The 14,001-nt window shown below is 42.8% G+C and overlaps 4 protein-coding genes across 9 annotated transcripts; 3 read left to right on the top strand and 1 right to left on the bottom strand.

Moving 5' to 3' along the window:
- On the top strand, positions 1-3,384 carry LOC104815680 (uncharacterized WD repeat-containing protein C2A9.03-like). 3 transcript variants are annotated; one of them, XM_010544186.1, is made up of 10 exons: positions 1-46; positions 715-891; positions 1,025-1,192; positions 1,289-1,375; positions 1,647-1,787; positions 1,879-1,989; positions 2,092-2,183; positions 2,279-2,384; positions 2,507-2,593; positions 2,688-3,384. In XM_010544186.1, the coding sequence occupies exons 2-10, from the start codon at positions 739-741 to the stop codon at positions 3,099-3,101; spliced, it is 1,359 nt and encodes a 452-aa protein (XP_010542488.1). In that variant the 5' UTR covers positions 1-46; positions 715-738; the 3' UTR covers positions 3,102-3,384. The 3 variants fall into 3 exon arrangements, with proteins under 3 accessions (XP_010542488.1, XP_010542490.1, XP_010542489.1); XM_010544188.1 differs by having other exon boundaries at positions 46-115; XM_010544187.1 differs by lacking the exon at positions 1-46 and adding an exon at positions 53-147.
- Positions 3,385-3,796: 412 nt separating this feature from the next.
- LOC104815679 (WPP domain-interacting protein 3-like) lies at positions 3,797-6,120 on the bottom strand. Of its 3 annotated transcripts, none has more exons than XM_010544185.2 (3): positions 5,951-6,120; positions 4,714-5,612; positions 3,797-4,475 (listed from the first exon to the last, which is right to left on the bottom strand). In XM_010544185.2, the coding sequence occupies exons 2-3, from the start codon at positions 5,588-5,590 to the stop codon at positions 3,982-3,984; spliced, it is 1,371 nt and encodes a 456-aa protein (XP_010542487.1). In that variant the 5' UTR covers positions 5,591-5,612; positions 5,951-6,120; the 3' UTR covers positions 3,797-3,981. The 3 variants fall into 3 exon arrangements, with proteins under 3 accessions (XP_010542487.1, XP_010542485.1, XP_010542486.1); XM_010544183.2 differs by having other exon boundaries at positions 4,714-5,598; positions 5,951-6,119; XM_010544184.1 differs by lacking the exon at positions 5,951-6,120 and having other exon boundaries at positions 4,714-5,944.
- A 477-nt stretch (positions 6,121-6,597) lies between these two features.
- LOC104815678 (pentatricopeptide repeat-containing protein At3g60050-like) lies at positions 6,598-8,675 on the top strand. Of its 2 annotated transcripts, none has more exons than XM_010544181.2 (2): positions 6,598-6,746; positions 6,887-8,675. In XM_010544181.2, exon 2 carries the CDS (start codon positions 7,021-7,023, stop codon positions 8,485-8,487), a length of 1,467 nt encoding a protein of 488 aa, XP_010542483.1. In that variant the 5' UTR covers positions 6,598-6,746; positions 6,887-7,020; the 3' UTR covers positions 8,488-8,675. The 2 variants fall into 2 exon arrangements, with proteins under 2 accessions (XP_010542483.1, XP_010542482.1); XM_010544180.2 differs by having other exon boundaries at positions 6,847-8,675.
- Positions 8,676-8,976: 301 nt separating this feature from the next.
- LOC104815677 (chloride channel protein CLC-f-like) lies at positions 8,977-14,001 on the top strand. Its single transcript, XM_010544179.2, has 9 exons — positions 8,977-9,580; positions 9,744-10,146; positions 10,721-10,915; positions 11,468-11,922; positions 12,029-12,133; positions 12,588-12,794; positions 12,942-13,139; positions 13,221-13,453; positions 13,746-14,001. The coding sequence occupies exons 1-9, from the start codon at positions 9,116-9,118 to the stop codon at positions 13,804-13,806; spliced, it is 2,322 nt and encodes a 773-aa protein (XP_010542481.1). The 5' UTR covers positions 8,977-9,115; the 3' UTR covers positions 13,807-14,001.

The following is a 14,001-nucleotide window of genomic DNA, read 5'->3' as shown; positions in this document are numbered from 1 at the left end:
TCGGAAGAGGACTCCGTTTTGAATTCCTTGAAATTTCTGTTGCCAGGTGAATCTCCCGGTCCTGGGTTTTGTAACCACCCTTCCATCTCTGCTTCTTCCATGCTCGTGCTCTGGTGTGAGGTTCCTGGGTTTTGAATCGTCCTCTAGGTCGAGAGTTTATATATATTGGGCTTGTTAGGGTTTTGTGTTTGCCCATGCACCGGATTTATTGTTGTTGATTGATTGCGTTTGTCTTCCTTTTTCCTCTTTTGTCGGCTTTGGTTTATGAACTCCATGGGGAACTTGATGTTTTATGTGTTATAATCGGATTTTGGTGGTTGGTTGCGGATTTTGCTTTCGTTTCGTGTGGTATCTAACTAGCCAGATTGATGGAACGGAGTATATGATAGTTCAAATTGCCCTGTAAGACCTTGTTTCTGGTATTTTGTTATACGGGCATGGAGAAGTATTTTTTCCATGGAGGTCTTGCATGTTTGATGTCTGCTGCTGACTTGGTATGTGTTTTGCTTGTTGGACATTGTTGGCATCTATGATGTTAGCTTCGGACAAGAATTTTCGGGATGCTATTCTTGTTTGGGATTAAAGCTTCCTGAAATCGAACAAGAATTTCCCAGTTACTGTGTTGTATTATACTACAGCAGCTTAAGGTTTTCCTGATTTTTTAGGTCCAGTAAGTGGCTAAGTGCTAAATAGTTTGTGTTTTTATGTTTGCAGCTGCCTATATTTGTTACCTGAAAAATGTCCAATTTCCAAGCGGAGGACGATGGGTTCGTGGAAGACATAAATGATGATATGGAAGACAGAAATGATGATATGGAAGACAGAAATAATGATATGGATTGGGACGATGATATATTATCAGGTTCTGATTATGACGAATATGATTTCCCAGTAAGTAATGCCCTGTTCAAGTCGAACAGTTTTTGGTTATGCTAATTACCTCAACAGACGGTTTAGGCTGTGAGGAATATTAACTTCCAGTTTCACTCTAATCTTGTGCGTTATCCTCCGTTCTCTGTTTCAGAATGATAAAATACCGGATACAACCGCAGAGCAAACTCGGAAAGGAAAAGATATTCAGGGAATTCCTTGGGAAAGGCTTAGTATTACTAGGGAAAAATACAGGCAAACTAGACTAGAACAGTACAAAAACTATGAAAATGTCCCCAATTCTGGGGAATCATCGGGAAAAGTAAGGGATATGTTTTTTGATTGTCCAAATTGTCGTCCACATATTTGGTTGCCATCAGTTATCTAATATCGTTTATCTTTTGTTTCATGAATGTAGGATTGCAAGGTCACTCGAAAAGGGGCCTCTTTCTACGAGTTCCGGCGAAATTCAAGATCTGTTAAATCAACTATTCTTCACTTCCAGGTTTTGCCATTGAAATTCCTCTATGCTTTTCTAGTTGAAATTCCTTTTATATGATTTGATTATACCTTGTCTTTGGGCATTGGTGAGGATATAATGGGGAATTTGTGTGCTTGTGGTGATTGCCTGCATTGCATATCATTTATGGTTAAGGGATTTGTAGAATAGCATGGCTTTTTGACTCAATATACCGAATGCAATTCATGTGATTAGTCTTCTGCAAAGATACATGTGGAGGTCATCTGGTCAATAATTTTTTTTCTCAATATTGCAGTTGAGGAATTTGGTTTGGGCGACATCGAAGCACGATGTGTACGTTGTGTCACGTTTTCAAGTTATGCATTATAATACTGTAACATGTGCAAGCACTGAGGTTCTCAATGTCTCAGGACATGTTGCTCCACCTCCACCTGAGGTTAGTGTTACTCCGTAATGATAAAAATGTCTTCAAAATAACTAAAAATCGGTGTATGTGAAGAACTTTTCTTTGTGTGCATTGCATTCAGGAGGATCGTGAAACTTTGCTGGAAAGACTTACACGGACTCGAGTTAGTACACTCGCAGTGAAGGATAGATTTCTAGTCGCCGGTGGATTTCAAGGAACAGTTATTTGCAAGGTGAGCTCCTAGTCTTTTTTAAGATATCAGTGGTTAAGCAAAGTAGTTGTTATGTGCAATCTCTTGGTGAAGCTCATCGTTTTCCACTCTGCTCTGGTCCAGCATCTTGATAGACCCGGTGTCAGCTTTTGCTCTCGTATAACTCATACTGATAATGCTATCATTAATGCTGTTGAGATCTATTTTAAATCGAGGTAGACCTCTTTCGTTTGCTTGACGAGGCCCTGTCACAACTTGTCAGGATTTCTCCTTCTAACTTTGCTTTTGCCCTTCTATTATCTACGTGCAGTGGTGCACTTCATTTTACTGCCTCGAATAATGACTGCGGGGTCAGAGACTTTGATATGGAGAAGCACCAGCTTGTTAATCATTTTCGTTTTCCTTGGCCAGTGAATGTAAGTCCTTTGCTTTGGTGAAATTTGATCTCTCTGTACCGTTATCCGCTTACCGCTCTGATGTGGTTCCGGTATGAATCATCTGGTGGTAACGATTATCTATCGATTTGTTTTCTTGACAGCACACATCTCTGAGTCCTGACGGTAAACTCCTGACTATTGTTGGGGACAACCCGGAGGGCCTTTTGGTAGACTCCAACACGGGAAAGGTAGGTGCAAATATCATATTTTATAGATTCAGAAACTCATATTTCTCCATGCTTAAAATTTCTCAAGTTTTTTTTCCGAAATCTTTGAAAACAGACTGTGGGAACGTTATCGGGGCACTTGGACTATTCCTTTGCATCGGCATGGCACCCAGACGGGCACACCTTCTCCACCGGAAACCAGGACAAGACCTGCAGGGTGTGGGATATACGTAACATGTCTAAATCGGTGGCTGTACTGAGGGCAAACGTAGGAGCGATCAGGTCCATCCGATACTCATCAGATGGAAAATACATGGCAGTGGCTGAGGCAGCGGATTTTGTGCACGTGTACGATGTGAGGAATGGGTACGAGACAGAGCAGGAGATCGACTTCTTTGGGGAGGTATCGGGAATATCGTTCAGCCCAGACACGGAGGGGCTGTTCGTGGGGGTATGGGACCGCGCATACGGAAGCCTTCTCGAGTACAGCAGGGTACATGACTACTCGCACCTGGACTCGTTTCTTTGAGCAGAGAGAGAGATAGGAATAATATTATATATGAAAAGATAGAGAGAGCCTTTGATTTTTTATTTATATAGAGGTCTGGTGCGGTTTTACATTCATTTTTCATAGGGCGTAAATGAGGGGGTCCTGTGCGAATAACGACGAGCTATTTCGTGTTTGGATTTTGGTCTCTGCATTGGTTTTTTTTTTTTCCTTTTTGAGTTGATGTCTGAGATGGGACCGAGTTCGGTCGAGTCTATAAGTGTCGAAGGAGCCAGCCGGTTTGGTTCTGAGCTGATTCGTTTTAGATTCAACTTGTTACGTCCGTTTTCAAACGAGTCAAAAAAAATATCAGTTCGGTTCGCATGTTTCATGAGATAAACGAAAACTGCTCACAAAAAAAAAAAAAAAAAAAAAAAAAAAACCTCGGCTCGGGTTGGAGACACGTAATGTTTTTTGGCCGTGGGGTTCACGCGCCCGACGTGAGCGTATGGATGAATGGAATCTTTAGTTTGGTTGGGCCTTGAATAGATCCATGACGGCCTTCTTTTCGGCCCATTAGTTTAACAAATGGGCCTCACTTGTGAGCTTAATGGGCTATTTGCCTCAACGGCCGACCAACACTTCCCCTGATCGATGAACATAGTCACGATGTCATGTCCTCCTATGATGTGGGGGAAGATGTCGCCAAGTCAATGAGCGTTACTTGCGAAGTAAAATGACTAAAAACTTCACCAGTAACCAAACCACCCGAGACAAAAACAACTCCGCAGCTAATCGTTAATACTTATTACAGCTTCAACATAAAAGAAAATCCGACAAGATTATATGCTAAACAAACAAACGATCGTACCTGAAAAAAATGTTCGGTTGACCAAAAGAGATGAATCTACGCAACTCTTTTTTAAGTTGGTATAACGATCTGTGAGTCGGGCAATAGCTGCAAGATGAAAAACCTGAGTATGCAGAGAAGCAAAATCAACTGCGCCAAGAAACAAAGGCCGGACTTGAATGCTCTCCCCGAGATGTTTCCCGACTTGTGTCCCGGATCTTCCCTCAGATTACGCGTTTTCTTCGGTTCTTCCAGAGATCTCGTGAGCAGCAGATGTTCGATTTCAGCTTCCATCTTTCTCTGGAGAATGCCCTCGAGCTCAGTTTCGATCTTCGAGTTCTCTAATTCCCGGATCTTGGCATCCTTGGCCTCAAGCTTGGCCTTTGCTTCCCCCAGTTTGCTTTCGAGATGGGTTACTCGCTGCTTCAAGATCGGTACCTGTGATTCCGAGCTATTTTCTCTCGGATTTTCTACGTTTCCCGGTTGGTCAGATGAAAAACCCGACTCATCTATGCTGCGATGTAGCGGTATAGAATCTCTCCCGATTTCCGAAAAGTTCTGAACTTCTGCATATGCGTCATATTGCATTAGTTAGTTTCGAGAAAAAATCATAAAACCCCGATAGCCAAGTACATGAGATGCGATAAATTCATGCCTACGTTCTGTCTCATCGGCCATCAATTTTTGGACAACCAACAATCTGCTTAGACTTACGAATTGCTTCGAAAACATGCAGTATCACTTTTAAGGGCAATTGGAAAGAAAAAGAACATTATTTAGAAAAAGGGTTGTTAGAATTCAAACCTTTCTCAAGAGCTTCCTGCACAGCTGCAAGATTCCTGATTGAATCCGCAAGCAGATCGTTCTCTAACCGGGAAAGATAGTCTTTCGAAACGCTATCTTCTTCTCTTTCTCCGTTTTCTTTTCTGTGACCATTTTGATCTTCCCGGCTGAATTGCTGACCCTCATTTCTATACTCATTCAACAATTTCTCACCATGCTTCCCCTTGTCATCATGAGAAAACGCACCACTCGAAAATACAAAATCAGTGCTTCTCAAGTCGGAATCCAAGCTGCAAGAAGGATTTTCCTTCTCGCCTTCTACCTGCTCCGCTCTAGCCTTCTTAATGGTATCAATCTGGCTTTTGCCTTGTTGAGCTCTTTGAGATAAGCTACCCGAACTAATCTTTCCTCCAACACTGCTACCACATTCCACCTTACTATTACGATCCTCGCTCTTCTCCAGCCCGACACTTTCAGAAAACGCTTGGCCTACGATAAACGCAGAACCTGGAACGGGACTAAACACTTTTCCTGAACCCAGATGATTCATCATATTTACGGATCCGACAGAGCCTTCACTACTCTGTCTGGCTTCAATCGAAGATAAGTCTGCAGGTTTAGGAGGATTAACAGGACCCGATAATCCACGCTTCAGGACTTTACTGCTATCAATGGCAACCACCCCTTCCGTCACGAGGCTATCTCTCTTGATTCGTCTCCATTTCTTCAACCCGTATCCTTTTCTTATCGAAGGCGATAATCCACCCGGAGATCCATCCCTCACGATACTTGCATTCTCTTGTTGTGCGGATCCAACACCCTCTTCATGATTATCATCAGGCAATAACCCATTGGCGCTCCCATTTTCAGCTGAAACCGTGTTTATAGCCTCATTCATCGTTGACCCTTTATCCAAAAACCTTTTGAGTAAGCGAAACGGATCGAATTCAGAACAGGGGTAAGAGATGTTACCCAAGAACCCTAATCAGCAGAAACACATCCCAAAAGAAATCAAGAAAATCGAAAATCTTGGACCCACGAGCACCAAATTCAGCTCATTTCACTCAACAGTACGCAAATTACGCAGAACTCAAACACCGATCCCCACCTCATTGATTATATCAAACTCACCGCATGAATCGCCAACTTGAAAAATTCTAGCGAATTCGAACCATACAGGAATCATCCACCGAGTGCCATGAATTCCCAGAAAATGAAGAAACGAATCGAATCGAATCGAATAAAGGCGAGGGCGTACCTAAGAGAAGAGATCACCAATTGACGAATTACAGAAGAACGACCCGAAACCCATAAACAAGCCGAGATTTTGCAGCTCAACCTTCATGCGGCGAAGGAATCCGCCGACATGATCGCATATGATTAATTATTACTTATGGGGACTTTTTTCGTGTAATAATTATACGAAGTGGAAATTATTAGGGATAGAATCATGGAAAACAAACAGAACCAAAGGAGGTGGAGGGAAACATCAGTGGGACCCACAACACCTGCAGCATGTGGGCATCGCTGGCCGTCCGATCTGGAACACCACATGTCAGATTTGTCAATTTTTCCAAAACAACTCATAAAAATATGCTTAATGGGCCATCTGGTGGGCTCTAACGGCCCATCGTACTGGATAGTGACGTCATGTAATGTTTTGCCTTATTTCTATGAAAGAAAAAATATATATATATATATATATATATATATATATATATAATATCTTCATTTTCAAAATGAAATTAAACGGCTTTCCCCGTAACACTGTTTACAATGATTCAAAACTATGGCAAATCAGATAAATAGACAAAATATTTTTCCATAATTGAAACCGGGCTTTATTGGGGTCGACGGCCCATTGGGATACGTGTCCTATTTTTATTGGTTTGATTACTGAATGTCCCGTGTGGTGCGAAACAGCTAACCTCCCCAGCGTCGTCCTCCGACTTGCACACTAACGCAAAGCCTCTCCTCTTCCAGCGACGCGAAACAGACCCCCGACCGGAACTGGGTTCTAGTTCGTAAAACGTGGAACTCTCGTCCTTCGTCAGGTAATTCACAGCTCCTCCTCGTACGTACGTATAATCATTTTCCCGGGTACATTGCCTCTCAAAGTTGAAACTTAAGGCTTTCGGCGGGTTAAAACCCTAGCTTCCGATCGGGGGATTTGCCGTTTTGATGGGTTTTTCAGGAATCGGAAATCCCAGGCTTGGAGATCTATACCTAGAGAGGTTTCATTTTGTGGTTCTGGGTTTCTTGAGCTTGCTTAGATCATTAAGATTGCAGAGATAATGGGGAGACATCGATGTTGGATTGAGCTTGAATATGTACCTCGCAGTTCCTTTCGGCAGGAGTGTAGCCCGTAAAGTTTGTCGATTTTTCTTCGTGTCACGAAAACTTTGCGACGGGAGCTTCGGCGGTGAAGAGACCGATAATGGTTTCCATCATATCGAAGAACCCCTGAACAGAACCTGGGAAGTTTTGGACTCGGATGATGTTTTTAACGAGAAGCTGGATATGCCCGAACACGAGGGCGGTGCCCGAAGGGATTTTTCAGTTAGGAGAAGTTTTTTAGAGAGAGCCAGGCTTGATGCTTCGCGGGTTCTCGAGATTTTACTGCAAGATGAGCCGGGATTCAATACGAAATCGGCTTTAGATGAGTTGAGTGTTAGAGTATCGGCTTTTCTCGTGAGACAGGTTCTTCTCGGGATCTTGAGGGCCATAAGTTATGATAGTAAAACCAGGCGTGCGAAACTAGCGTATAAGTTCATCATCTGGTCTGGCCAGCAAGAGAATTTCAGACACACAGCAAACTCCTATCATTTACTTATGAAGGTATTTGCAGAGTGTGGGGAATATAAGGCAATGTGGAGGCTGGTTGATGAGATGAACAGTGAAGGTTACCCAACCACTGCACAGACATTTAATATATTGATATGTACTTGTGGTGAAGCAGGCATCGCAAGAAAAGTTGTGGACCGATTCATCAAGTCGAAGAATTTCAATTTCCGGCCATACAGACACTCCTATAATGCAATTCTGCATTCGTTGTTGGTGATAAAACAGTACAGATTGATTGTGTGGGTTTATCAGCAGATGTTAGCGGATGGGTTTTCACCAGATGTTCTGACTTATAACATCCTCATGTGTGCAAACTATAGGTTAGGGAAACTAGATCGGTTTTATAGGCTGTTTGAGGAAATGGGTCGAGAAGGGTTTTGTCCAGATCTCCATACATACAACATTCTCCTCCATTTTTATGGGAAACGAGATAAACCTCTGGCTGCTCTCGAGCTGCTCAGGCATATGAGGGAAGTGGGCATGAGCCCTAGCATGCTCCATTTCACCACGTTGATAGACGGCCTGAGTCGAGCTGGAAACTTAGAGGCTTGCAAGTACTTTTTCGACGAAATGGTGAAAACAGGGTTCATACCGGACGTCGTTTGCTACACTGTGATGATCACAGGGTATATCATGGCCGGGGAGTTTGAGAAGGCTCAAGAGTTGTTCAACGAGATGACGCTTAAAGGACAACTGCCTAACGTTTTCACGTACAATTCCATGATACGAGGGTTTTGTATGGCGAAAAAGTTCAAAGAGGCATTGGCAATGTTCAAGGAAATGAAATCCAGAGGGTGTGAACCGAATTTCGTGGTGTATAGGACGCTGGTGAGTTATCTACGGGACGCTGGCATGCTTTCAGAGGCTCGCGAGGTAATAAGAGACATGGTGGAGAAAGGACAGTATGTTCATCTTGTTTCAAAGATCAGAAAGTATAGGAGATATGATTAGCATATGATTCAATTTCACCATATCCTGAAATAATTTTTGTATTACCAGTGGGGGTGTTCTGAAATTTTGCTTAAGAAGCAGATGAGGAAAAAGTGAAGAGATTATTCACATGTTCTTGTATTTTGGGTTTGTAGCTTTGATTCTTTTTCTCCTTCTAAACAAAGAGAAAAAGCTCCTTCCTCTTTTAATGATGATCCTTCACATTTTCAACCTCGGACACGTTCTTCTGTAAAACCAAGAACATGTTTCAAGATTATCACTGTCGTCATTACATATCTTCAGTGATGAAATCCTACTGGACAACACATATATGTATGTATATACATACATATATATATATGGAAAGATAGAGAACAACGATAGAAGAAGAAGAAGAAGAAGAAGAAGAAGAAGAAGAAGAAGAAGAAGAAGAAGAAGAAGTTTTTTAACTTGGATTTGGGCCACGTTAGCCATTAGGCCCATGTTATCGGACCCTCTAGTTCGTCAAGAAGGGACTCTTTAAGGATCTCTACTGCGTGTCTTCGCGATCGAGCACGGGGGGAAAAGGAGCTCGGCATCCGAGATCGGAATTCCATCGGAAAACAACGGCGGAGAAAGGAGGAGGATGCGTTCGTGACGGAGGTTTGAAATGAGAGATATGGCGTCTGGAGGAGGAGCCGGAGAGTACAACGAGGAGAGACATTTGCTGCGATCTAACGACGGCGACGGCAGTATCGGCGGAGAAGACGATCTCGATGTTGAAGCTCAGTCTCCGTCGATCAGGAGCGGTGGCAGAGGAGTTAGAGATCTGTTCAAGCATTTGGATCGCGGAATTTCGCTCTCCGGACGACGTCTAAGTTTCAAGCGTCTGGAGAATAGCAGAGTTGATAGAGAGCATTTCCACCCGTCTTCTTCTTCTTCTCCTCCCGCGTTGTCGTCCAGTGTGGAAAATACTCATGCTGACTGTCATCATGATTTCCGACATTCCGGGCACGGGCACGATGAAGGTAACGATGTTCTGGGTGACAGTGCTCCACCTGAATGGGCACTGTTGCTCATCGGCTGTCTAATTGGTGTCGCTGCCGGAATATGCGTTGCCGCCTTCAATTCAGGGGTACGATCATGTCTCGATTCGACCTCGATTTACTATGTTGTGCGTAGTTATCTTATCTAGATCGATTCTTACGGTTTAGATTTTGGGCTATATTGCTTGGCTTCTGATTCGATTGCTTGGCTTCTGATTCGATGGAGTAGTGTTTGGAATTTTCTTTGTCTAGGTTCATGTAATTCATGAGTGGGCATGGGCTGGTACTCCGAACGAGGGTGCTACTTGGCTTCGCCTGCAGAGACTGGCTGATACTTGGCATCGAATTCTTCTAATTCCCGTCACTGGAGGAGTTATTGTGGGAATGATGCATGGTTTGCTTGAAATCTTAGACCAAATCAGGCAATCCACTTCTTCTCAAAGGCAAGGACTTGATCTCCTTGCTGGTATATTTCCCACAATAAAGGCCATCCAAGCCGCTGTCACACTTGGTACGGGATGTTCATTGGGTCCTGAGGGACCTAGCGTCGACATTGGGAAATCCTGTGCCAACGGGTTTGCCCTTATGATGGAAAACAATAGAGAAAGGAGAATAGCTCTTACTGCTGCTGGTGCGGCTTCTGGGATTGCTTCAGGTATCATCTAGAGACCATATTGTTGAATACTTCAATTTTTTCGAAACGTTCATTGCCGGAGTGGTAAATGGACCAATCAGCAACATAACATCCTTCACCGTTTTGTTCATTGTATGATGTTGCTCTACCCATCATTAGCTTTATCCTGTAGATTTTCATCAATGAATATATGTGCTCCATTCATGGGACCTTTTGGGGTAAATCAATCTTTCCCCCTGCTTATGCTTTTTCAATCTCGTTATCTCAGAAATGTGTTTGCCATTGTATTATAGTTGCAAAATCCTTTGTTTATTCTACAGGGTCTAGATTCTAGTCTGAGATTATATTCTGGATATGACTTTTTCTAAGTTTGATTCTAGAGGTCGGTGCTTCCCTTACTTTTAAATGGGAGAGCAATAAGACCTGCACTAGAAACCTTCACCTTTTTTTCAGATAACTTATTTGGGCTTACCCCTTTCGTGGTTATTAAGCTCTTCCAAACAAGCGCTATTTCTATAAGTTCTGATAATTTTCCTTCTCATTGATGTTGAAGTATCAAATTTTTACCTCTTTTGATTTTTCTTTCTCGCTCCAGGTTTCAATGCAGCCGTGGCTGGTTGTTTCTTTGCTATCGAGACTGTCTTAAGACCTCTCCGTGCTGAGAATTCACCTCCATTTACCACAGCAATGATAATCTTGGCTTCTGTTATATCATCTACTGTGTCAAACGCTTTGATGGGGACTCAATCAGCTTTCACAGTTCCCTCGTACGACTTGAAGTCTGCTGCAGGTATGTTTCTTTTAATGGGAAGTTCAACTGAAAGCCTTTCTGTTAGCTTCTGTACTGACTTCTGAGTCGTATATGATCTGGTATCCAGATGAATAGATGATCATGATAAAGTATTTTGCTATTCTAAAATACTAAAGATCGACGTATATTTGCTATAACGGGTGTTTTGTTGCAAAATTCCGACATGTTTTCACTTTGTCTCCAGAGCTCCCTCTGTACCTGATATTGGGCATGTTATGTGGTGCTGTCAGCGTTGTTTTTTCTCGCCTTGTCACGTGGTTTACCAACTCATTTGACTTCATCAAAGACAAGTTTGGTCTTCCTGCTATTGTGTGTCCTGCATTAGGCGGTTTAGGAGCTGGTATGATTGCTCTCAAGTAGAAGTCTGCTGCGGGTTTGTTTCTTTTAACCTGTTAACTTCCTCTCTGACTTCCGAGTAGTATGAGATCTGAGATTGATTGGATAGATAACCATGATAAAGTACTTTGATACATTAAAATACTGAAGATCGATGTTATTTACTGTAATGGGTGTTTTCACTTTTGTCTCCAGAACTCCCTCTGTACCTGATATTAGGCATGTTGTGTGGTGCTGTCAGCGTTGTGTTTTCTCGCCTTGTCACATGGTTTACCAAGTCATTTGACTTCATCAAAGACAAATTCGGCCTTCCTGCTATTGTTTGCCCTGCATTGGGTGGCTTAGGTGCCGGTATGATTGCTCTCAAGTACCCTGGAATTCTGTACTGGGGCTTCACAAATGTTGAGGAAATTCTACATACGGGAAAGAGTGCTTCAGCTCCTGGAATATGGTTATTGAGTCAGTTAGCCGCGGCCAAAGTAGTGGCAACTGCTCTGTGTAAAGGCTCTGGGCTTGTAGGTGGTCTATATGCCCCAAGTTTGATGATTGGTGCTGCTGTTGGTGCTGTATTTGGAGGTTCGGCAGCAGAAATCATCAACAGAGCCATTCCCGGAAACACTGCTGTTGCACAGCCACAAGCATATGCCCTGGTAAATTTCTCCCTTTGACACTGGCCCTGCTCTCAATGCAACTTTCTGATTTCAATCTTGTCCAGCCCGCTTTCTCCACATCAGTGAAATCAAATATCTGATGCAGGTTGGAATGGCTGCAACACTAGCTTCGGTCTGTTCGGTGCCCTTAACGTCAGTATTACTGTTATTCGAGCTGACAAAAGATTATAGGATACTGCTTCCTCTCATGGTAAATTTGTTTTACCCCACGATCCTTGTCTATGTTGTGCTGTCTTGATGATGCACTTGTAATTTGGTAGAAGATCCCTTAGAGGTGGACTATGAACTTTTACCGAACATCTCGGGTAAACTCATCTCAGCAATATAGCGCAGAAGCCTTTCTTTTCAAAATCAGTTCTTCCTAGCTGTAAACTGCTCCATCTATCATCCTTCGGGTTAACCTGAAATCTCAAGTTACTCTAGTTCACAAAAGGTTAAAGAGCAATGCTAGTATCATTTTTTTATGTGACCTGTTTATATGGTGGGAGAATATAAACACGGTCCTCTGTTGTGATTGTAATATGTTTGAAAGTTGAATTGTCTAAGCTCTTCTTGACCAGATTTCTCTCGTCAATTGTCGGTATCAAGTTGTCTCATTTTAATCTCTTATTGATATGATTTTCCTCGTCAATTTCGGCGAATAGGGAGCTGTTGGGTTAGCAATATGGGTGCCGTCTGTAGCAAATCAAGGCAAAGAGGGCGATGCTTCTGATGTTCGGAACACAGTAGTGAGGAGGGGTTATACTTCCGTTTCATCGAACGAACATAAAAACGAAGCCCTGGAGCTTTCGGTCATGGAGAATGCTAACCACAAAAGCCTGGATGAAGAAACTATTCTGGAAGGCTTCAAGGTGTTTGTCTCCAATCTGTTTTTCTCTTTTCTCGTTTGCCCCAGCGTATATGAAGATTTCATCAATCATCATGTGTTAGGATCTTGGTTTAGATTCCCATCATTTATTTTTCCAAACAAGTTAATCTGCTTCGATTTTGATTTTCAGGTTTCTCAGGTTATGTCAAAGAACTATGTGAAGGTTTCCCTCAGTACAACTCTAAGAGAAGCTAAAAAATTCCTGAATGAAAGCCGCCAGAACTGTGTTCTTGTGGTTGAGGATGATGATGAGGATTTGCTAGCTGGAATCTTAACGCTTGGCGATATCAGACGGTACTTGTCCAAGAACGAACCAATAACGTTAGATGTATGTAAACACCGACAAACCTATTTGAATCACACACTCTGCTTCTTGCACTTGAATGAATAACCCTTTCTTCTCTTGCAGGAGAATCTGTGTCCCGTCTCTTCGGTATGTACCCGGAAAATAAGCTACCGTGGCCAAGAACGCGGACTACTAACGTGTTATCCCGGCACGATGGTGGGTGTTGCAAAGGAGTTGATGGAGGCCGGAGGCATCAAGCAGTTGCCCGTTGTAAAACGCAGCAAAGAACCTCACAAAGGAAATAGGCGGAGAGTGCTCGGCCTCGTGCATTACGATTCCATCTCGAGTTTTCTCAGGTAACGAGTTCTTTACATTCGCCCGTTATATCCCACAGCAATCTCGATATCGACCTCAAAGTATAGATCATTTAACAACGTTTAAACTAGGGGATAGGCAATGTCAAGAAACCCGAGGGGGTGAGGCCAAGGTCGGGTATGCCGGAAAAACTCGGGTACTCAGACCCGTGCCCACCCCCCACATTTAACTGACGTTTACTTTGTGAAGTCGGGCAGACATGGTTTACATACAGAGCAAAGCTGAGTATTCTTCTGTCTTCTTTCTTCATTCTTGTTGTTGCGTAATACGCAGAGACGAAGTGGAACGCAGGAGATCGATCTACAACGAAGACGTTGGTGCAAACGCGCATTGACGAAAGGAATCGCAAAGAGGGGATATAGTTTCTTCTAGTTCCATGGATTAGAACACAGAGAGAAAAGAACCTTACTTTTGTAGTTTTACAAAGTTCTGTATATGAAAAGTGAAATGTTTTTTTCCACCTTATATTGTAATCAAACACATTTCATAAAATCAATCGCATGTCGTAAGAAATTTATCATGGGGGTTA

This window comes from Tarenaya hassleriana, unplaced genomic scaffold (assembly GCF_000463585.1).
Source record: "Tarenaya hassleriana unplaced genomic scaffold, ASM46358v1 Cleome24, whole genome shotgun sequence".
Lineage (NCBI taxonomy): Eukaryota > Viridiplantae > Streptophyta > Magnoliopsida > Brassicales > Cleomaceae > Tarenaya > Tarenaya hassleriana.
The sequence above is the reverse complement of the archived record's forward strand: the minus strand, read 5'-3'. Positions and strand labels throughout refer to the sequence as shown.

Excerpts from the sequence above, each read along its gene's own strand:
- LOC104815680 (XM_010544186.1), top strand. The coding sequence starts at position 739 with ATGTCCAATTTCCAAGCGGAGGACGATGGGTTCGTGGAAGACATAAAT. Across the intron at positions 892-1,024 it reads ATGACGAATATGATTTCCCA|AATGATAAAATACCGGATAC; the intron begins GTAAGTAATGCC and ends TCTCTGTTTCAG. Across the intron at positions 1,376-1,646 it reads CAACTATTCTTCACTTCCAG|TTGAGGAATTTGGTTTGGGC; the intron begins GTTTTGCCATTG and ends TCAATATTGCAG.
- LOC104815678 (XM_010544181.2), top strand. The coding sequence starts at position 7,021 with ATGTACCTCGCAGTTCCTTTCGGCAGGAGTGTAGCCCGTAAAGTTTGT.
- LOC104815679 (XM_010544185.2), bottom strand. The coding sequence starts at position 5,590 with ATGAATGAGGCTATAAACACGGTTTCAGCTGAAAATGGGAGCGCCAAT. Across the intron at positions 4,476-4,713 it reads GCAGGAAGCTCTTGAGAAAG|AAGTTCAGAACTTTTCGGAA; the intron begins GTTTGAATTCTA and ends ACGCATATGCAG.
- LOC104815677 (XM_010544179.2), top strand. The coding sequence starts at position 9,116 with ATGAGAGATATGGCGTCTGGAGGAGGAGCCGGAGAGTACAACGAGGAG. Across the intron at positions 10,147-10,720 it reads GGCTTCTGGGATTGCTTCAG|GTTTCAATGCAGCCGTGGCT; the intron begins GTATCATCTAGA and ends TTCTCGCTCCAG. Across the intron at positions 12,795-12,941 it reads CTATTCTGGAAGGCTTCAAG|GTTTCTCAGGTTATGTCAAA; the intron begins GTGTTTGTCTCC and ends TTTGATTTTCAG.